Source organism: Odontesthes bonariensis, chromosome 13, assembly GCF_027942865.1.
Source record: "Odontesthes bonariensis isolate fOdoBon6 chromosome 13, fOdoBon6.hap1, whole genome shotgun sequence".
NCBI classification, from domain to species: Eukaryota; Metazoa; Chordata; class Actinopteri; order Atheriniformes; family Atherinopsidae; genus Odontesthes; species Odontesthes bonariensis.
This window is the reverse complement of record NC_134518.1, coordinates 23811130-23834621: the sequence shown is the minus strand read 5'-3', so window position 1 is coordinate 23834621 and position 23492 is coordinate 23811130. Positions and strand designations below refer to the sequence as shown.

At 39.8% G+C, this 23492-nt stretch overlaps 1 protein-coding gene across 1 annotated transcript; it reads right to left on the bottom strand.

Moving 5' to 3' along the window:
* Positions 1–9273: 9273 nt before the first annotated feature.
* Positions 9274–23064, bottom strand: taf7 (TAF7 RNA polymerase II, TATA box binding protein (TBP)-associated factor). The gene is made up of 12 exons (XM_075481696.1): positions 22729–23064; positions 21456–21532; positions 21283–21361; positions 20354–20487; positions 19923–20043; positions 19726–19784; positions 19195–19267; positions 17476–17589; positions 12762–12956; positions 11197–11309; positions 10529–10588; positions 9274–10173 (listed from the first exon to the last, which is right to left on the bottom strand). The coding sequence occupies exons 1-12, from the start codon at positions 22745–22747 to the stop codon at positions 10129–10131; spliced, it is 1089 nt and encodes a 362-aa protein (XP_075337811.1). The 5' UTR covers positions 22748–23064; the 3' UTR covers positions 9274–10128.
* Between the last annotated feature and the right edge of the window lie 428 nt (positions 23065–23492).

The window sequence follows — 23492 nt, the reverse complement described above, 5'->3', positions numbered from 1 at the left end:
CTTTTTAATTCATTTGCATGTCCATAAGATGTTTCTTCACACATATATATAAATATATATATTACAAGACGTATCTTGAGCAAAATTAACTATTATCGCAACAGCTGGGCATTTCTGCTTCAAATCTAATGTTGCCATTTATTTCTGTTAATTAGCTAAAGTCTGTTAGAAATAATAGAGGCTATGTTGTTAGATAATGTTACACATAGATTAAAAAAACATGGAATCATTATATCACATATGAATTGTGCATTATTCCAACTATTTACATATGTTTGCTCCTCTCATGCTCAATTTATGTTTATGTTATGTGAGTGCAGGGAGTAGCTATGGAAGTTATTCAAATTCAAAATAAAGCTGCTCTCAAGTACACATTTTTTGTTTTAGTTGTCAGGCAGCAAAATAAGTCTGAAATTGTGACTTAAAGGGATAGTTCGCACAAAACCGTTGTGCAGGAAAAAGTCAGACCTCACAATTGCTTGGTGCTATTTTCTCTCTCTTGTATCACTCCGTGATTGCCACCTGCCGCGCCTGATACGGTGTTTACTGCTCGGAAGCAGGGGACTGCTTGGTCTGCACTTCGGTCTGCACGGTCTACACAGCCCGTAGTGATATGAAGATAGAGAGAAAATAGCGCCAAGCGATTGTGAGGTCTGACTTTTTCTAGATGTACGATTTTGTGATGCAAATGTGTTACTCTTTTGAACGCATATTGTTTTGAGAAGCAAAACGCTTTATTTTTGTGGGCCCAGCCAACTAGCGGGACTACCTTCAGCAACGCCAAAACGAGGCTGGAACTCAGCTCACAGTACGCAGCAGGAGGTATGAAAATGTTCATAAATAATATTGCTAGTATGGGATGTCATACAGCTTCATGTCAAAAGAGGCAAACTATCCCTTTAAAAGCAAATCATTAAGACTAAATATTCAGTTGCAGTCCAATTGAAAGCATTGCGAGGCTGCTGTTCTGATATATATATATATATATATAACATCTGACAAAATCACCTTACACTTATAATAAAAAGAACATGTGTGATATGATTTTGGCTACATACTTCTACAATTACCACTCTGGCTGAGAAATAGTAGAATGTCTCAAAGGTTTCTGTATAAGGGTTGGACGCCTGTGAGTTGCCATGTCACGCTGATGATACTGTGTAAGTGTGAGAGAGTGAGTTTGCTTTTTACTTCTCATTCACTAGAAAGCACAGCTAATGCACAGCAGAGAGGTACACCCTGATACAATATTGCAGACAGATATCTCGGTTATTTTTCTCCTGCATATTACTTTAGGTGAAATATCTTATTTAAGGGTATATGAACCATGGCCCTTGTCTCAATATTTTTTACAGCTACATAAACTGATGTTTACTAGACAAAAATAGCTAGATATTAAACATTTGGGTATGCAGTTCAATTTTTATGCATTTTTAAAAAGACCTAGGCTACTAGTAGCCAAGATTATCCTGGTCTATCTGCAGTAAGAACTGTCTTACCTGTCTATAATCTTGCCATCTACTTAAATGTCAAAATGTCTTGCATGAAAATTTGTTTTTGATGGCCTCTATAAACATGAAGACAGAATGATACCTGTGTTTTTAGAGAAAATCTGTGCTCCAAATCTCTGTTTACCTGTGAGAATAGCTTTCAGAAATGCCCTTTTATAAAGAAAACTCACCCATGTTGTCAGGATTGTAATATGCAAAAACAATCCATAAATCTTAAAGCCAACAACATATTTGTCCCATAATGGAGATTTCCTAGAATTTTAAAGCATTAAAATAACTTATTTGATTCATTTGAAAACAATAATAACTCAAGCATGAATAACAAAAGCTGAAAATATGATATTTTTTCTTCCTCCTTAATAGAAAGTTCATAGTATTTTCTTGGCAGAAGCCTTGAAGTTTGAGGGATGTGAAGACATGGTATATTTTGCTGCTTTGCATCTCTGCGGGTAAAATGAGAGAATAATAACCTCGCACATTAATCCACCTCAATGCACAAGATTAACCATGGCCATTTCAACGCAGCTGCCCACCACTGAGGTTTGATCGAGTGATGCCACCGTGTAAGTGTGAAGTCAGGTGACAAAAGAGTGAAATAAAGTCTGATGTAACACATCTTCCCAGAAAAGTTCATCAAAAGAAGCTGTAAGAGCAGATCTGTTAATTGTTGTCTAATTGTCGGATTGTGATTGGCGGGTCAGCATATTGTATGTGTTTGGGGGCTCGTCAGGTGTTTCCGGACAACAAACAGTTTTTGACCTGTGCAGCAACATTTTGTGCTCCGTACGGATGTAATCATGAGACGTGATTTAGACCACGAGAGGCGAAATAAACGAATTTGTTTGTATCAAACTCAAAGGCAACAGGGTACTCATTCATCCGTGATGCTATGGTCCAAGCGCGTCAACTAGGTTTTAATAGCTAAACACCTCAGTGGCTTAAAGCATTGGCTATAGCTTCTACAGAAGCTTTTCACTGAAAAAAGCAGATGATCTTTATCAGAATAAACCCTCGTAGTCAAACATCTCCTGGCATTTGCCTTTTACCTTTGTGCTTCTCCAGCAGTTCGGTGGTGTGCTCTATGACTTCATAGTACTCCTCCAGCTCCAACATACACTGGCAGTAGTTCAACTCCAGGGGGACAATCATTCGACCCAAGTTTATGTAGTCCACATCACCCGGCATCTCCTACACACAGAGATGGAAGAACAAAGGCATGTTCGTGGTGCTGCTGTTGCTTAGCAGCTTCAACACATATTCTAATCATTTAGATTCATTCAGTCAGTTTAAATATTTTCATACTAATTCACACAAGATTTGTCTTTGAGAAACTGGAAGATACCAAAGAAAATCTTTCTAGGTCAATAAAGCTTTCCTCGCTCTTTAAACAATGGCCAACTACCTGTATGCCTTCAACATCAAACATATGAATTGAACTAAAGCTGCCTTAAATTCATCTACCGTAAAATAATCCTTAATGCTCTCTTATCAAAATATTTCATACACAGCTTCCCTTCACTCCCTCTCATCCTAGACAATCCTGAGATGCTTTCCCATCTCTTGCCTTTGTCAGCCCTCCCACCCAACTGCCTGTGAGCAGGGACACAGTGTATCTGAGGAAAACAGGAAAAATAGTGATCTCCCCCTGGAGAAGCACATGCTGGATGTCCCAAAAACCTAAAAAATTATGGGAGAAAGAAAAAACAAGCTAAAACATTCACAGACTTGTACAGCAGCTATTAAGCTCCCTCAATTCCACTTTTCTAGCCTCATCCTTCACTCACCCTGGACTGGACTGTTTTCAACAGCAGGATGGCCTCTTTGTACTTGCTCGCAGCCTTTCTAAAGTCTTTCTGCTTGACCAGAGAGTTGCCCTGCATGTGGAGAATCGGCACCGTCTGCAGCTTCTCATCTTTTTCCATCATCCACGACTCTCTCTGGTAGGACAAGGGATCTCCTACCTGGAAGCAGCAGGTGGGAGGTGAACAATGATGGAGGTGAACAAAGATTATAAGATACAAAGAATTATAACAGCAAAAAGAGCCGAAATGCATGCTCACAGAATTGTATTTTTCATACTTTATACTGTTCTTGATTACACCACAGATGGAAACTTTTTGTTTATTCCGAAGCTATAGTTTGAAAGAGTTTGATTTGACATCATTTCACAAAAATCTTGCAAATATGATTAATATTAACACATTCCTGCTGTTTTCAGGTATGGAACTGAGCAGCTCGAGATGGAAGTTGCATAACTTCCTCCTGAGATTATTGCAAGATGTAGTTTTGATTTGCAATAAAACTAGAGAGAAGAATCCCATTTTCTTTTAGTCTTTGAAAGTGCTATTTTCCACTAATTTAATGTTTTTTTATTGTAATTAGGTTGCACAAAATACTATAATCAAAATAACTGTCATTCAGAGGTTCCATAGCACTTTAAGTAGGCTCTTACTCAACGGTGCTTCTTCATGTTCTGTTTATGGTATAGATCTTTTTACTTGAGTTAAAGATCCAAAGTCTTCTAATACTGCAAAGCTGTCAACTCCTGTAAATGAAAAATACAGTACAGATTTAATTTACTACCCCTACTGCAGCTGGACCCCTAGTGAGTTTCAAGTTTGTACCAGATCATTTATCATTTCAAAGCTGAATATTTCAGACAGAAACTGGAACTGTTTGCCGTCAGTTCGGTCAGTGCATTTTATGAGACAACAGGTCTCAGTTGTATAAAAGAAGCTTTTTATTGAAAAGAATTTGGAGACAGCTGAAGTGTAAGAAGTGTCTTCTATTTTTCTTCTTCTTCAACGGTGGCCCTGAGGAACAAAAACTTAGCATAATTTGAGGAAACGCTACAATACAATTCAAAGAACAGCAGGATTTCATTAAGCGCATAAAGAACCAGAAACCATGCTGCCTTGTCAAGACAGAAAACACCAATTTAAAAAAAAAAGATGGAGATAAAAGAACGCATAACTAAATTTCACAAAACAGCAGAACACAAAAGAACAAAGAAGACACAGCAGCATTTCAGAAAAACATCTCAACAACAAAATATATATAGCTATTCTTTTCTTTTCTGAAATGTTGGCATGTCCTCCGTTTTCTTGCTGTGTGTTTTGCACCTCAGGGCTATCAACAATGACGTTCGATGTTGTCACAGTGGCGCTCACCTGCAACAGCTCCATGATGAATATCAGTGGTTGAGGAGTTCTCATTATCTCGTCGAGCTCTGGGAAACCAGTGGAGTGATAGTTGAACATGTTTCCCATGCCACACATATGTCTCTGGCCCTCATGAGGGTCTTTCCCTTGGGCAATCAGTCTCATTGCCTTGGACACAATGGGGTACAGGCCTGTGTGCTGCAGGATTTGTACATCAACAGAAACCTGAATCATAGGGTCTAAGGTAAAACATACAGCACTTAATCGTGATAACATTCTGTGGGGCTGTGCCAATCAATTCTACAAGGAAAACACATGAAGTAGCCCAATTTTACTTGAAAATGACATCGTTCTTCAAAAGGAAAAAAAAAAACTGCTTAACAGATTGCCCTGTTTATATACAGAGCATGTGGGAGGCTGCAAAAGGCTGACTCATGTGCATCGGCATGAGGAGTTCGACTTGCCTTCCAAACTCACAAAGACTTATTGGGACCTGTCAGGGGCCTGCTATCTTAGAAACATGTTATTGCAGTCTCACTCACAACGGCGTCACACCAGAATTCAGCCACCTCTCCAACCCTCATAGATGTCAGCAGGGTTTCCCACACTTCCATCTTGAACATCTTTCCGACAAAGATCTCAGCTGGTCTGCCAGCCAGTCGACTGTCATCGATGACTGTACGCTCAAAGTCGTCCAACAGCGTCTGGAAATTGAACATCAGCTTGGATACCAAAAGAGTGTGGGGAACAGAAAGATTCAAAGAACGGAGATTAATGAAGCACATCATCCTCAGTGGCCACTTCATGAGACTCATGAGAGTAGCCACGTGTAGTTTTTAACAAACTATGCTATAAATGAATAAGTAAAAACATAATTAATCTTGATCATTTCTACTCTTTGTCCATGCATTACTGAAAACATCGGTTTGTAAAAAAAAAAAAAAAATCAAGGACATTTGAAATCTTTTCATAGCACATCTGTTCCTTTATTCTCCATTAGAGAAGCTTCAGAGCAAGTTCAGTAAGGAAGATCTCTACCCTTTTGAGATGAATATGGCCCATTCCTGTAAGCCTATTCTTCTCATCACTTCTGCGTTCCCACACAGTCAAAATAATTCCATCCTCAATTTCTGCATCACTTCTCTCATCAAGTGATCTTCGTGCCTGATTTCTCTTCGCAAATCAGGCTTAAGCCCTGGTTCTTCGTATGTTGTTACAGTTCTGTCACTTTGCCTTTGAGAAGATCTTTCTTGCAACCCTAACCCACCTCCTCCTCTTCCACTGACCCAGCCATCTCCTAACTCCACCACCTCCAGATTCTAGCCTTCGGGGGTGGGGTTTGTTCCCGTATCTCCTATCTTAATGCAGGGCTCAATGGCTCATCACTGCTCATCAGTGTCTAACCACCAAAGATTATTCTAGATCATTTTTTCTTTCGCTGCGATAACTCAAAGGACTTTTCAGAAGACACGTATTCGTGATGCAAAAAAATAGCTGAATGAACATCTATACTTGCTCAATGTAAGTGACATACAGTGGGGGATTGCATTAATATGTATGTAGATATATGTATATATCTACATATGTACGTATGTATGTAATATAATATTGTGTGGATTAAAACTGAATATATCCATTTTAAGTTAGATGGTCTGTAGTGGTTAAAATGTACAATTTCCTTTTTAGGCTGTCTTCGTTTATCTTGCCATCATTATACTTTATGGATTATACTTTAGGAGGTTCCCACCTGATGATCCTAATGACATGTTGGTCGGCACTGCTCACTGGTCTACATAGGGATTATAGGGAATTATTCACGGAGTCTGGTCCATTTTTTCTTTAGCACAAGTTTCTTGTGTTTACCTTGAATTATTATTTATTATAAGGACCACTTAACTAAAGTCCAGAAACTTTTCAAGCAACACAGACGTGCAGATTTTGATTATGCCTCCCATCTGTTTGTGTGTACGTGACAGACTCACAACGCCTTGGACACCCTGACTGTAAAATCATGTTGGATCCATCCTATTTATAACCTGACAGACTGTGTATGATAGAAAAAGTCTGATAACTGTGTGAGCATTTGGGAATCACCTCAACGGCACAGGAACACACAGACACACAAAGACACGCACACATACAGGTGAATTGAAATTATTGCTGGCATTGTCATGGAAAATATTTGTCACGGTGTCCAGGCTCAGTGCCATATGGCTGGATGTAAGAAGGAAGGGAAAAAGTTGGAGACCAAGAGGATCAGTGGGTCCAGAACCTGGGCCAAAAAAGCATGTTGCAATTTGGTTGACCAAATGTTTGCTCTGTGCATGTGAGCATGATACAGAATAAATTTCCTCACCTTATGAATAATTTAAGGGAATCTAATTGAGGTGCCCAACACTCGTAAAAAAAAGACAAATTACAAACAATTTTCCACAATCAGAATCATACAGGGATCCATTTCTACATATCGTCCCTCTTAATATCTAGTTTCACTTAGGTCCAGGTTTGGGATACCTTTGTGCCAGGTGGGAAGTGAGGCAGTGGTCCTGTGCCTCCAGACAGAATTTTCTTCTTAACTCCTGGATGGTTGAGAAGGTATGTCTCCTCCATTGTGACTCTGATTAAAGTAACACCAACCAAAAAAGATTGTCTGTTTTCGAGATTTCTTTTTCCCTCGTTGACTGTGCTCTTCTGCCTTTCTAATTGGCCTAGCTGAGAGTGTCTTGGCTGCTTTGCTGCTCTCTGACAGATGGCAGGATTAGGCAGGGTTTGGAGATGGCCACTTTAATCTGTGCAGCTAATCCCTTGCCCAGCCTACGATTGCTCGGGCAAGCCCTTCAGGAAGGAGAAGAAGAGTCCAGAATCATGTGGCTGAGAAAGGTCCAGCTCACTCTTGAACAACAAAAGATCATTCTGGAAGTGCAGCACTCTGATGGTTTGATGTATTTTATAATGCAGATGTCTGACCACAGGCCTGCACAGCCCTTCATGGTATGGACTAAGAGACTGCTGCATGTTTGCTGTGAGAGCTTTGATTATTGATGACTCTTCTAGTTATTTTTTTGACCTCCTGATGAATTGTACAGTTTATAAATTGTCAGCTAATTGTGAAAAGCTGCTCATAATTATTTTCTTGTTTGACACATTTAAATGATCTCTTACTAAATATATATTTAAACATTAGAATGATGAGATCGTTAATTGCTACTAATTTCAGCTCTGATCTGAACAGGTTGCGACTGAATACTCAAAGAAAAAGTTCTGATTTTGATGCACAAGGCCATCACATAGAAAAACTGCAAGTTGTCAATTGTGTGGAAATTAAATAAATTATTGGGAAATATATATATATTTGAAAATCATACTGTCACATACATATATATATATATATATATATATATATATATACATATGTCTTGGAAGAAATGACTAGATACAGATGTGGGAAACGTCTGTTTCATTAATTCCATTCAATTTTTTAAAAAAGCAACAGGCTTTTCTCTGAAATGACCTAAAACTATTAAAGCAACTCACTTTTCTACAGCAAGCTTGCTTTTATTTTATTGTAACAGACAAACAACTGGGACCCATAACCTCATATTTTGTTGCACACCCGTTTTGAGGCAATCACGGCAATAAAGCAATTTTTTTGTAATCTCTGGAACCACTTGGTAGTTTAGTCCAGTGGTTCAATTCAACTGAAAGTCTTTTCATGGATTTTCAATTGAATTAAGATCACGACATAGCAGGGAGCTTCAGAATGGTTCCAACTCTCTTGAATGGTTTTAGATGTGTTTCTGGTTATTAACCATGACCTGAAGCTGACACTGGACAGGGTATTTTGCACTACAGTGTTTTCATAACCTTCTGATTTCAGTGTGTCGAGCACAGACTTGAAGCTGCCTCTGCCAGACTTGACAAGTAACCCCATAACACGGCTGAGCCTTCTTCATGTGTCAACAAATCTTCCTTTTTGGAGAGATGCTAATTATTTCCCCTGTGAACGTAAAGCTGAAGTGTCTTACTAAAATACTCGTGTTCCATCTGTCCAGAAACATTTTTTCAGAAGCGCCGAGATTCGTAAACATGCAGCCACCTGTTTCTCTTTTTAAATGTGTTAATGTCTCAGGTTCTCCTCCATGGACTTACTTTCAAGATTTAAGATTAAATATAAATGTAATTTCACATAATTAGAGATATAGTCCCTCGAGTTACCATGAAATAATAATAATTCAATGAAAAACAAGGCCATTGTTTTATTGCTGACTTTTCAGGCTCCTAAAAACCTCTCGCCGCTACATATCTGACCTCTTGGTGTTACACAAGTATGTGCAAACTTCAACGTCCTCAAGCAGAAACCAGAGGTGACAGAGCACCAAAGCTGTGGAGGGAGCTGCCTGAAGAGATCAGGACAGCAGAATCAGTAATCTCTTTTAAATCCCTCCTTAAGACATATTTTTATCATAAAACCAGTGTAAATTTGACATTGTTTTAGCTCCACTTGTTTTTTAAATTATTTTCAAATATTTTGTAACCCACTTTTTAAAAGGTGCTGTACAAATAATAGTTACCTTAGGTATGTTGATAAAAAATAACAACAGTTGACAGTACGTTACCATATCTGGGGTTTATTCTGTCCTTATTTAGTATGACGCAAAGAACAAGCACTATAAATACTTTTCTCCATTTAAATAAGCTGAATAAGAACACCTGTCATTCTTAGTTATGACAATAGTAACTAAAATCAAATATTTTGTTTCAGACATTTTGAAAGATCTGTTTAATTGGCAAGAATTCAGCTCTTTTCACTGCTTCTTTGCAAAGCAAATGCATACAGGTATGCATAATGTAATAGGGTCCTATTTCGTATCATATTATTCCGAGGAAAGTATTCAGTGAGATTCAACAGTACCAACAGAGCGACAATCATTACCCGTACCAGTAAGTGGTAGTTCATTTCATCCCACTAACTGAAACACTGTTTGTCCAAGTGTAACGTTGAATAAAAAGATTTTAATGACTAATTGAAGCATAACTGAAACTGATCAATTTAGTTTAGTAAACAGGACGCAACGCACTCAGCAGGAAAAAAAACCCAAAAAACTTGAAGAAACTGTTCTCGTGCAACCCACATATGATAATTTACACGTGTTTCTTTTACAAGAATTTATTTTTCATACACAAAGTGAAAAACAAAAATGGTGAAGACAAAGTTGGTTTTAAGATGATGAACAAAACAGGCGATATTCACCCTCGGGGGCCAACCATGCGCAATTGTGCAGTGAGTTGCAGTAAATTTTGTTGGCGTCATAAAAATTGTCACTTTTAGCACAGAAACCAGTATGCAGTTAAAACTGAGAGGAATGACACAGCAAGTACGCTAATAAAGGCTGCCTCCTCCCTGGATCCTCCTAATGATGTGTGGCTGAAGATGACATGAGACTGCCCCCTGCTGGTCACTTCTCGATCAGTGAGTCCAGCTGCTCCTGCAGAGAGGCCAACTGTCGGAGCACAAAACAGAGAGTGTGATTGATACCCAGCAGCCCCTGGGTGTAATTGCAGGGTAAATGGATGATGATTAACATGTCTTCTTGTATCAATAATCGAAGACAATGGGAGTTCACTAAGCTATAGTGGGGAAAAAGCAATCTGCTGGTAGCTTTTGACGAATGAAATTTCACTTGAGTGAAACATTAAGATCATTTTAGATAAGAAAACTGTTGGGTTTGAAAAAAAAAAAAAAAAAAAAAAACATAGCACGCACAATGCTATCTGTTTAGCCTTCACCGAAAGTGCTGAGAGCTGTAGACGACTCCAAGAGCTCCAACGCTCAGGATTCACAAAAGAGGTATTTACCTGCTCCATCTCCTGCTCTTCCTGCTGAATAATCTCATCCAACAAGGCTTGGAAGCGGTTCTGCAAGAGGAGACAGACAAACATGATTTGTACAAGTCGACACGCTGAGCCTCATTAAATTGTGATAGCTTGAAATGTGTCTGCCCGCGCTGCTCTTCTCACTGACAGAAAGGCCACTCGGGACGCCAGTCAGAGACAGATGACCTTTTCCACGCGACTGTGATAATAACGACTAGAGATGAGGCTTTAACGGTCCCAAAACACCAAGAAATAAGGGCTCTAAATGGCAACATAAAAAAAAAAAAAAAAGAGCACCATGTCTGCTCATGTCCCACTCATTGTAAAGTGTTCGCTAAAGAGTGCTGGACAGAAGAATGAATTTTCATGCAATTGTTCGTGCATGACAGTGCTTATACAGTGAATAGCTGCCGGGGGAGATGTAATATTCAAAGTAATAAAATACAGAGGGGAAAAATAAAAGCCTCCGACAATGTGTGTAATCAGCTGTTTTTTTAGATTTCATATCACTGCAGGGAATTTTTGCTGCATGAAGATGTTTGCCTCCAAGCTCATCTGCATGTACTCGTTAATATTTCTTCACATGCAGACCTAGTTTCTGACTGATGTTTAGAAAAAAAGAAAAAGATAAGTCTGCATTTTCTGCTTACTTTGAGGGCCTGGTTCTCCACTTTCATGATGAGCTCCTCCTGCTGTTTCTTCCGGGCGCGGGTTTCCTGAAGCTTGGCCTTAACGCTGTTAATCTGCACCTGATACTCCATAACTGCAGAGGAAAAAGCAGGTGGTTTGTGTGTTAGGACAGCTGTAAAAAAAAAAAACATTTATGTTTCTGCCTTCATGCGCAGCGAAGAGTCGAAAGAAAAGATTAGAGAGAGATGAAGATGTGCCATCATTTGAAAGAAGCCATACATTAACAAAACCTCCGGGACAAGATGTGCACCTTAGCTTGCTTCACAACGAAGACGCTTCCCCTCCAGCCGGACAAATTTTAGCTCATGGGGACAGTCGGCACATTTAAGAGATGGTGCAGCAGCAGGATGATGCTCTAAAAGACCCAACTAAATCACTGTTCTGGGCCCGACACGAATTATCATTAAATCCGACTGTGTCACGCCAACCTGTGGCTCTGCCACCACCTACTATCTTTCAAACTAAATCCTGAACTAATCCGTTCGCTTTTTCCTCCTACTGGTGTTCAATTCTTTGATGCAAAATTAAGCAGTAAGGAAACCTGCAGAATCATTACTTACGAATCCGCGCTGCCGCTGGAAACACGGGCCTGCCTGTGGAGTACTGGTAAAGGCTCTGCTCGAATGCTAACGTGGAGCTGACCAGGAGTGTTGCTGACTGACAGTTCTGTGTATGCAGATAAGGAGGCTGTGCTGTCAGACCAGACAGCTGTCTGAGTTGCACACTGAGTTACAACACCTGTCAGCCCGGTTCGTTGAGGAGGAGAGCCGAGAGCTGTCAGGGTGCTCATCTCAGTGGGCAAGAGCACGGTACGCGTATTCATGCAAAGGGGCTATTTATATGACGGCTTTTGATGTCTGACCTGGAGAATTCAGATCTCGTTTAAAGTCCAGAAACCTGGCTTTGTTTATTTTCGACCTCTGCTTTGACAAATATCTGAGGGTGATTTGATTTGAATTTCACGTGGGACTGTCTTCAGCACCTAGGTGCAACTTTGTAGCTGCGACTTGATATTCACCAGAGGTGTGACTTGCAAGCACAGCAGCATAAAGGACTGCCTAATCTGATGCTGCAAGTGCTTGATCCAGTATCCAGCTGGATATGTGGGTTATTTGAAGGTAACACAAATCACATCTAGGAGTAAGTAGACATTCACTAAAGTAATAATAATTTTTTTTAAATGTGGCAAAATATGTATTCCAGGTGCATTAAAACCTTCCCGTCCAACTATAGGGACATACATCTTCAGCTCATAATAAGAACATATAACAATAGGAGTGAATCTCGATCCTTAGTTTAATTATCAAAAATGACACTTGTTTGTATCACTGAAAGTGATGTTGAGAAAACGTTTTGTCCAACCAACAATTGACGAGCTTGAACCAACATGTACATGGCATTTATCTTTGATAAAGGTCACTTTATCACAAGTATACCACTTCAATGAGACAGTCACACCATCGACAGTTTTGAGTGAACCTGTAAAATAGTGACGTCCTGCTCAGAAACCCTGAGGTCCTCTCACCTATCTGGTTGTTTCTGTCGTTTTCATGCTGAGCAGAATCCGACTCGTTGAGGTTGTCTTGGAGCTGTCGCACCACCTCGTCCTCTGTGTCGATGATATTGAGGTACTCGTCCTCCTGCCGGTCCCCGTCATCCTCCTCATCCTCGCTGGAGCTGCTGATGTCGTTGAAGATCTCCCTCAGTTCATCATGCTGGACTGAAACAAGGAGAGCGCATTAACGTTATCATCAAGGACACGAAGATCGAAGATGACGAGACTTTAGAGCACTCGTCTAGGTTTGTAACAGCTCGAACTCCAGAAATATATTCTCAGCTAGTAAAACTGAACATGTAAATTGGTTGCAGTTGGTATAGAAGCAAATCGAAAATAAAATAAACAGATTGCAAAAGACATGTTTGAAAACGTTTAGATAGTTTTGTGCGATGGTTTGTCACAAAGAAGATTATTTTGTATGAAGTGCAATATCCAACTGAGTCTGAACACATCTTTAGGGATCCATATCAAACCATTCAGATCTAAGATGATGTTTGAAAAAGCCTTTGAAAAAAAAAAAAAAAAAAAAAAAAACTACTGCTTGAAAACAGCCGCCTGAAATCTGAGGGCTTTCTGGTAGAACCTAATGAAAAAGTCCCTTGAAGAAACCATAAATATGAAACAAAAGCTAGCCGACAGGTTAAACCTCTGGCTTTAATTGCAAATCATTAACTTTTCCCTTACGTTCATCAATACTTTAATTACAACCGTAATTAAAATATTGAGCGGGTTGCCTTCCAATTGGAAAACCACTGGCTTGATCCCCAGCCCGTGCAACTTGTCAAAGAGTCATCGGGAAAGACACTGAACTCCGTGCTGGCCTGATATCCTCATTGGTGTGTAATTGTCGAGAGTGCAAACGTAATAAAATATTAGGAAGCTTTATGAGGTGTCTGTGCGAGTGGCTAAAATGTTGTAAAAGTGCTTTTTTTAGAAGCTAAATAAGGTCAAAAGGTGCAGTAAAAGTGTGAACCATTTACCGTTAAAAAAATATATATTTTTGTTTCAATTCAATTCAAAAATACTTTATTTATCCCAGAGGGAAATTAAATGTTGATGTAACTCAATTAAATCAAGGAGTTATTATAGATGCTGATGGCTGTGGGCAGGAAAGATTTCCTGTAGCGGTCCGTTTTGCATCCAAACTGAAGAAGCCTTTGACTGAAGAGACTCCGTTTTCCCATAACAGTCTCATGGAGAGGATGTTCAGGGTTGTCCATAATTCTCTTGATTTTATGCAAAATCCTTCTTTGCATTATTGTCTCCAGAGGTTCCACAGTCGTCCCCAGAACAGAACCAGCCTTCCTTATCAGGTTGTTGAGTCTTTTTAGGTCCCTGGTTCTGATGCTGCTGCCGCAACTGATGACGCCAGAGGAAATGACGCTCTCAACAACAGACTTGTAGAATATCTGCAACATCTTGCTGCAAACCTTGAAGGACCTTAGCTTCCTCAAGAAGTACAGTCTGCTCTGTCCTTTCTTGTAGATGGCTTCACTGTTGTGTCTCCAGTCCAGTCTGTTGTCCACATGAACACCAAGGTATTTATATTCCTCAACCACCTCCACTTCTTCTCCCATGATGGAAACAGGGTTTGATCTGACCCCGTTTCTCCTGAAATCTACAATCATCTCCTTTGTTTTGTTAACATTCAAGATGAGATGATTGTTCCCACACCATGCCACAAAGCGGTCCACCAGCTCTCTGTACTCAGCTTCTTGTCCATCTCTGATACACCCGACAACTGCAGAGTCATCTGAATATTTCTGTAGATGACAGGAGTCTGACTTGTACTGGAAGTCTGAAGTGTACAGAGTGAAAAGGAATGGTGAGAGTACAGTCCCCTGTGGTGCTCCTGTGCTGCTGATCACCTAGTTAGACACACAATTCTTTAGTCTGACAAACTGTGGTCTGTTTGTCAGGTAGTCATTAATCCAGGTGATTGTTGAGGCCTCCACCTGAGTCTTCTGGAGTTTCAGACGAAGCAGATCAGGCTGGATTGTGTTAAATGCACTGGAGAAATCAAAGAACATGGTCCTCACAGTGCTGCCTGCTTTGTCCAGATGACAGTGGGTTTGTTGAAGCAGGTGTATGATAGCGTCTTCAACTCCAACTCCATGACGATAAGCAAACTGCAGGGGGTCCTGAAATGTGCTGGTTTGCTTACACAGGTGGGTCAACAGGAGTCTCTCCAGGACCTTCATGATGTGGGATGTCAGGGCAACAGGTCTGTAGTCATTGATGACTGAAGGATGACTTTTCTTTGGTACCGGAACCAGACAGGATGTCTTCCACAACAGTGGTACCTTCTCTTGGGTCAAGCTAAGGTTGAAAAGGTGTTGCAGAATCCCACAGAGCTGCTCTGCACAGGCCTTCGGGACTCGTGGGCTGACACCATCTGGACCTGCAGCCTTGTTCCGGTTCAGTCTCTCCAACTGCCTCTTCGACTTCTAGAAACAGAAAAGTGGGAGGGGGAGGCAAAGGGGACAGCAGCATCTCCTGATTGGGTTGAAGACAAACTAGTGGAAGCAGAAGAATCCATGACTGAGGTGGAGGTGGAGATGTTACAGGAAAGCTGTGAGTCAGAGGAGGGTGGGATGTCTCTTTGGCTGGGAACAGGAGGGGAGGATGGTGAGCTTGTTCCTGAACTGAACCTGTTGAAGAATGTGTTCAGCTCATTTGCTCTGTCCAGACTTCCATCCATCCGATCCTCCCTCTGCTTGAGGCCTGTGATCTTCTTCATTCCTGACCACACATCTCTGATATTGTTCCTGCAGTTTACTCTCAAGCTTCTTTCTTTACACCTCCTTGCTCTCTCTGATCTTGACTTTGAGCTGCTTCTGTATACTCCTCAGTAACTCCCTGTCTCGCTCCCTAAAGGCTCTTTTTTTCTTGTTCAATAGTTCCTTTAGCTCACTGGTGATCCAGGGTTTGTTATTAGGGAAGCATCTCACTGTTCTGGTGGGGATGGTGTTACTCAGTCATGGCATTAATGTCCTCTCCATGTGGCTTACAAAGAGAAATCCAATCGGTTGCATCAAAGCAACCCTGTAAGGCTTCTTCAGCTTCCTGTGACAACTTTCTAACAGTCCTTTTTGTGACAGGTAGTCTCTGGACAAGGGGTTTACATGCTCAACAGAGAAAAACAAGGTTGTGATCTGATTTACCCAGGGGAGGTCTTGATTTGGAAATGTATGAATCCTTGACATTTGTGTAAAACAAATCCAATGTCTTGTTTTCTCTGGTAGAGCAGCTGACAAACTGTTGAAAAGTTGGCAGTGTAGCAGAGAGTGAGGCATGATTAAAATCACCAGATATTGCCACAAAAGAATTGGGGTGTTGTGTCTGTATCTTAGCAACAACGGAACTGATGACATCACATGCAGTGTCGGCAACAGCTGAGGGTGGAATGTAAACAGCCACCAAAACAACACTGGTGAACTCTTGGCAAATAATATGGACGAAAACTTACTGCCAATAGTTCAATGTCAGGACTGCAGAGACAACTCTTCACAGTGCCATGTCCTGGGTGACACCATCTGTTGTTGACAAGCACTGCCAATCCACCCCCTTTCCTTTTCCTGCTACTCTTTAAATCTCGATCTGCTCGTACAGTCAGGAAGCCCGGCAGAGAGACGCTGGAGTCGGGGATATGATCCTGTAGCCATTTTCTCAGTAAAACACATAATGCTACATTCCCAATATTCTTGCTGAGTCCTTGTCAAGGCTAGAAGTTAATCCAACTTGTTAGCTAACGATCTTACATTGCCCATGATGACAGATGGCAAAGATGGTTTGAACTTCTTCTTTCTTTCTCTCCTCTTTGCTCCTGCTCTGCATCCACGACGCCTCCTTTTCAATTCCAGTGGGATTTCTGGCTTCAGTTGTCGAATTATTTCTGCTTTTCCAATGTTAATCAGCTGCTCCCTGTTGTAAACCACCTTGTTGCTATGGTTATGCATCATAACAAAAGAGTAAAATATACAAAAGTATTGGGAAAAAAAAAAAAAAAATCAATCCAGCTGCACAGCATCCAAGGCAGGAAGGAACAGTTGTCCAAAAAATGCAATTTCTTCAAAGAAATAACAGGAATGAAATTTAGAAAAAAGAAAAATCTCAATGTGAGGTACAGAGCTACTCCAACATGCTGCCACCCTCAGCGGCGCATTCTAGAACCTAGAACCTAACCTAGAAATTTGTGTAACTTGAAAATATTACAGGCTTGAAAGAGCATAAAATTTTATCTTATCGGTGATACGTTTGTGTGTTACCATTGACATAGTTGAGAATATTAAGTCTGCAGACTTGAAAGCCATGGAAGAGTAAAAATGATCCCAAAAGGATTTACTGGATTATTCACTTCACGGTCATTATGATTTTTCAAGCATAAACATCAACCACGACCATGAGGTGGCAATTCAGTGTATGTTTTTTGAAGCGAGTGCAGACTTGATGTCTTCAATCAGTTATGCATTTATCTTTATACCCGAAAAAGTTATTTCCAAATGATTATGAAAAAAAATGAACGTGTAATGGGTGAACTCGCATTTCTGAAATCTCAACAGCATCATTGCCTTAAGAACGTAGCATCAGCCTTCTCGATATATGTATCTATGCAATTGTACGTCTCTTTTCAAGGCTTTAAGTCAGAAGAGGATCTCATGGTATGCTCAGTAATATTTACCAGAGGAGCCATGACCCATCTTGTGGCCCGAGGTTCCAGGTGAAGAGTCGAGATTGGCCAGAGAGCCGTGTTGATCTGCTTCTTTAGACTCATCCTCTGCAATAATTTCCCATCCTGAGCATCATGAGTTATGGACAACAACCTGAAGATTCCCTCCACCGTTCCTTCACCAAAAGGCTTCATGTTTTATGCTAGGCTCTTCCTTGAAGGTGACATATTATGCCCTTTTTATTTATTTACCTTTTTAACAATTTGACCAGATTTTCTGTGGTCTTATTGAGATGTATGAGACAGGCTTTGGTCAAAATACCTGCTGGTTTAAGCACAGTGCAAGTCAGGCTGAGTGCTACAAGCTGCTCTTGAAGAAGAAAATGCTTGTGGACCTTTAACTCGAAGTAATGCTCGTGTGCCGTTAATTACTGCGTTTAAACGTTTTGTACATATCAACGCCACTAAACAATTGTACTTGGAGATGTACATATTTTCCAGAAACAAGCGATGGTATAACAATAACATTGATCTTTCAAAAAGTCACAGCAATAACTTCTTAGAAGTTGGTGTACGCCATCGTCATTACCTAAGCCATTAGCATTAGCTACTGCTAAAATAAATTAATAAATGAACTCCGACTAATTATTACTCAGATATTTACAGTTCCCTCGAATATACAGACACTGGGAGTTGGAACTACAACTTCCTCAGTCCAGCCTTAAATCGGACAAAGTTCTTAAAACAGTCCATTGAAATGTGGCTGCTGCAGATACAGTCTTTACAAACTCTTGCTGGAACAGTACCCTCAAATATAGTTTATCTGCTGGGTTCTTATATCCCGAGGCTGGCAACAGAACAGAAGCTGGCTTTCTTCGTCTCGCAGTGTGTATTTGAGTGGGCGGGGCTCAAGGCTGATCAGAGGAGGTGGAGCAAACTTGACAAGTGACGTCATTTTTAGATGAAAATCAGTATGGCCCGTTAAATGAGGAACTTTCAAACAAAGGGATGCTAAAAAATAAATGCCATGGTTGTGTTTTGGGGGAGTTTAACACTTGCCGCTGACTTCAGAAACCCAATGAACAGAAAAAAAAAGGGATTTTTTTTCCCCCATAATATGTCACCTTTAAATGAGATTTTTAAGGACCAAATGTAATATTCGTTAGCATGCGGTGTGCATGTCTGCCGTTGTATGCAAAGCCTAAAACTATAATTAGAATCTAGTTTCAGTGTGACCAACTAAGCAATGATAATGAACAGTCCGTGTCAATTAACACACAGCAAGCAGTCACACAAAACAGCCCTGCTGTGCTCTTATTCTGTCAGGCAAGTTCAGAGTTTCATTAGAGCACTCATTACGTTTTTGCACACTACGTCTCTCTCTAAAAGGCTTTAAAGTCGAGTCAAGTGATCCAGCCAGGAGGTATGAACATCCAGCTGGGCCTTGAATAAACCTATTTTGGGAGCCGAACTAGACTGAGGTAATGTTTATCTTAAAAGACTAAACAGAACCATTTGATTCTTCTTAAAACTACAGTTATGGCTACAGGCTAGATGTCACATCATGGATAATTACCCATAAATTAGACTGCTCTTTTTTCATAAAAATTGTGCCATTTTTCTGGATACGTGGCAGACACGCGATAACCTGCTTGGTTACATACCATCTTCCTGTCTTTTGGGATTTTCAACCTGGATATTCTGAATATTTGTGGGCGTCTAAAAGGATACGGACACTGACAGCATCAGCATCTGTGCTCAGCAATCTCTTCACTTCCTTTTCAACGTCAGGAGATTCAATGTACTGCAGAAAAAAAAAAAAAAGGGAGAGATTAGGTTCCTTCTCGACCACACACACATACACACACACTCATGCTAAGGTAGCAGCTGGCCACATTCCAGGAAGCACATTAGCGATTAAAACAGAAGGGGCCAAATCAATATGGCTCAGTTCCGCACCTTCGGGAAGATCTATTCAGAAGACAGAGTAGAAGTGTGGTACTCAAGCTCACTCGCTTTCACTTTGATCAAAGCAACAGTGAAATTGCTTTTTTGCCTGCCTTTGGGGCAACTAAGATGGAAGGGCTTTATTTATATGTAAATCTTGGTTTTCACTTTTACCACAGTGGCTGTTTTATGAATTGTAAATGTCTTGTTGGAAGAGAGCCTCGGAAAGACATGGCTCATCAAACAAAATCCTAACGAGACGGACGGGGGGGAAATGGGAAGGGAGTGCTGAAGGGGAACTGAAAATGCCAAAACCTTCTTTTTTGCGGTCTTCCGAAATCTGCGCTTGCGCGTGTTCTTCAGAGGGCAGGTGACTGTGGACCAAAACAACAAGGTTAGAGATGTCTAAAAGGGTCGATCAGCTGTGGAGGCAAATTCTGCCTCCACTTCTTCTGAAATTTTCAGCCTAAACAGGTCAAAGGGTTGTTTCAAGCAGATATTTGTCTACTTACTGCCATGATTCCAGACAAACTTCTTGTCCTTGTCTTTGTCTTTCTTTTTGTTCTTGGGGTCAGTGCCAGTTGGCTCTTCCAAAGGAGGGTAAAGGTCTCCATCTAGTGTACATACCAGCATCTATGGATGCAAAAAAAAAAAAAAAAAAAAAAAAAAAAAAAAAAAAAAGGTGGATGAATTATAAGTCATCTAATATGCTTCCTGATTACCCTTTTGAAAGGCACCTTTTACAAAATTATAATTAACAAGAAAACTAAGAGAAAATATATTAAGTATGGGTTAAAATTGTACTTTAGTTTCAAATCAGTTTCACTCCATAAAAAATATACCATAGGGCTGATCTTGATCTACCTAGCAAAATGTACTCACTATCATCCTATCCTATTGAGATGACATCCTTTATCTAATTCAGCTCACTGCAGGGGATTACCTGGCAGACATCAGCAGTCTTGTAGAATGTCTTCTTGTCTACCGTTTTGAGAGACTCGATCATACAAGGCAGATCCACCAGTTTGCAGGCCAGAGGAACCCGGTCGACTCGAACTATCCCATGACGACCATCAGCTACAAGTAAGAGGGACAGAGAGAAACAAATTATTGTCGAAGGGGTGTCGTGAGCTGAAAAAGGATGTTGTATAGAAATGCAGTTTTCTAACACGTCTAACAGAGAATAAGATGCATACATTTGCAGTACATTACCAAACTCTAAAGCTTAGAGGTACAAGGAAAGCTTTGAATTAAAAAGTACAGTGCATCTGTGCGTCTTTATCCTGTGTTGCATTCACATTTCAATCAAACTGCAGCAGAGTTCTTTTAAAGGTGATTGTTTGCACCAAGGTTCGTAGGACAGCGTACACACCTCTTCAAATGATCTGCACTAGCTGAGCAATGGAATCAGGGTTTGTTGCAATTGAACTAAACTTGTCATGTGTAAACGTACCCTTAAAGTCCTATTTCACTGTTTACAGTGACTCTCTTGAGAGTTAATCAGCACTAAAAGAGCGTGCTCCATAAACACAAAGGGGTAACCTAGATAATTACCTTGGTAATAAATGTAGTTTTGTTGTCAGTCCCCATTAGACCGTAAAATAACTAAAATAATAAAACCGCACATTCCAATTGGCCAAATATTGCAAACATTACAAATATCATAATAAATCAGCAGTGTTATCATGCAGATATCAGTGCATCCAAAATTTATTTGAATGTGAGACTCTCTGAATTTGATTTTGAATAGATAAATGTGACAGGTCCTATTTCAGAGGAATTTTAAATCCAATTAAATCCATGTTTGAAGAGTAAGGCCACACAGGTCATACACCACACACAAGTGCTACAACTACCGATGGAACAGCTTACGGTGCAATTCGATGGTGAGTCTGTCTTTCATGTTCATACTGCTCGACTGTGCAATCCTTCTTACTGTTGAGGCGTACTCCTGGAAAAAAAAAAAAGAAAAACTGAGCCCACATCATTTCAAACTTGCAGTCAAATTGAATTTCAATCCATTTCTGCAAGTGCAGCAGTCTCACCGAAGGAAGCCTCAGAATAAATTGACTCTCCAGCTCATAAGGAGCGTCCTCCTTATTCTTAGAGCCGACTTTCCCCACTAGAATCGAAATACATCAAAATCAAGAAAGCACCATTAGAATTTGTGTATTGCTTGCCCGGGCATTAATGAAAGAACAATAAACACCATTGGGTCTCGAAAAAACCTTGAACAGCATAGAAAAAAAAAAGAAAAGCTGCAGTATGGTTCCACAAAGGCATTAACAGTCTGTGATGTTCAAACTGGAGAAGCCATAGTAATGACACATTAGATTGTTGTAGCATACATAACATTTAATTTGCTCATTTGTCTGTTTACCAAAGTAAATACACTATAAACCGTGTTTGCAAATAAAACCCCGTCCTATGACCGACAACTGGTTCCACGGACTGGTCCCCGTATCATTTTCATTTCATGTTATGTGATTATTAGTATTAGCACAAGTAATGATGCTTGTACTATTTTACTATTGATAGTTTACTGATACAATGATCTGAAATAAATCTCATTTTGGAGTAAATTCACCTACAGTTCTCTTTAACAACTTACAATGTTTATTATATATAATAATTTAGTGTAGTTTGTGCAATTCCAGAGAGACTTTTCCCCCAACATTTGGACTCCTTTTACACTTTTTTATTCACATTCTTGTTTATTACTTTACTGCAAATGCATACCATATGTTATGTTCTGTATTAATCATATTGTCAGGGAATACATTAATCTGTTGCACCCCCCCCCCAAAAAAAAGAAAAAAACTAAAGTTGATATTTGGTAAATAATCAATAAACCAAACTACCCGGCCATTGTCTCACTGAAAAACTGCAAACACCATCATGATGTATAAGTAGATGAAGAAAGCTCGCGTCTTACAACACGTATATTTGACCATGTTAAAGTGTAAGTGTGTGAGGTAGGGCTTACATTTCATTCCAGTGAGGTCGTATTACGATTCACTGCACTTCAGGGCAAATTTCATGCGAATAAAGTTGATTTATGTTACAAATTAATCTTCAAACAACGCTGTGTAGCATAGGGGCGACTTTAACCCTATAGCAGGGTTAACGCTGCAGAGAATACCGAATAATGCTCCCCACAACATTCATGTACTTAACAATAAACCAGCAGCACCTTTTCTGTTCAACTGATTTATATTAATTAAATTAAACACAACTGTATTTGAAGAGGAGAAGTTATTGAGGTCAACAGAAAAGATGATGTTAGCATAGCAGGCTAATTTCTGGAAATGAACATACCTTTGATTTTAGTAGTCATCTCCGGTTTTATGATTTATAAAGCGCCGCTGAATGAATGTCTTCAAAAGCAACAGCAATCCAAGATTTCATTGGATGATTCCGATTAGACCAACACTATTTAGGCATAGAAAGCTAACACAGTCATAGCCAAATATTAACGCAAGAGGCGATTACGCTTCTGCTACATTCCTGACTCCTCGGAAAGTTTGCTCTTCTCCTTTTATTTACTGAGAGCACATCCATTCGCTGTTTGTCTCACAAACATACTACAACACTACATTTATCAAACAACTGATAAACATGCGTATGCATATGTCTATCTTAATAGCGTGACCTAAAATATCAAGGGTTACGATTAGCCAATATTAAAACTTTCATCCCGTAAAGTCACAATTACCGATTTTTGTAAACATCACATTCAAGACGTCCGGATTTTTTCCATATCGCGAGATTTACTGCACTGACGAGATTTGGAAAATAAAAAAAAGATAAACTTCATATTTACGATATTACGTGAAACATAAATAAGCAGTGTAGAAATGTGTGTATTCACATTTACCGCCAAATCTATTCACGTAATCATTTAATCACAGTCTCTAAAGGTGGTCAACATTGTTTTTTTTTTCTTTTTTTAACTGTAGGTTTCACTTCCTATTCAAAATAATGAGAATGGGAAATTTCATTATAAGAGGCCATCGGTTGGGATTATGACAGAAAACCAAATGCATATTATATTCACTGAACTGTACTCACATTTACGAATT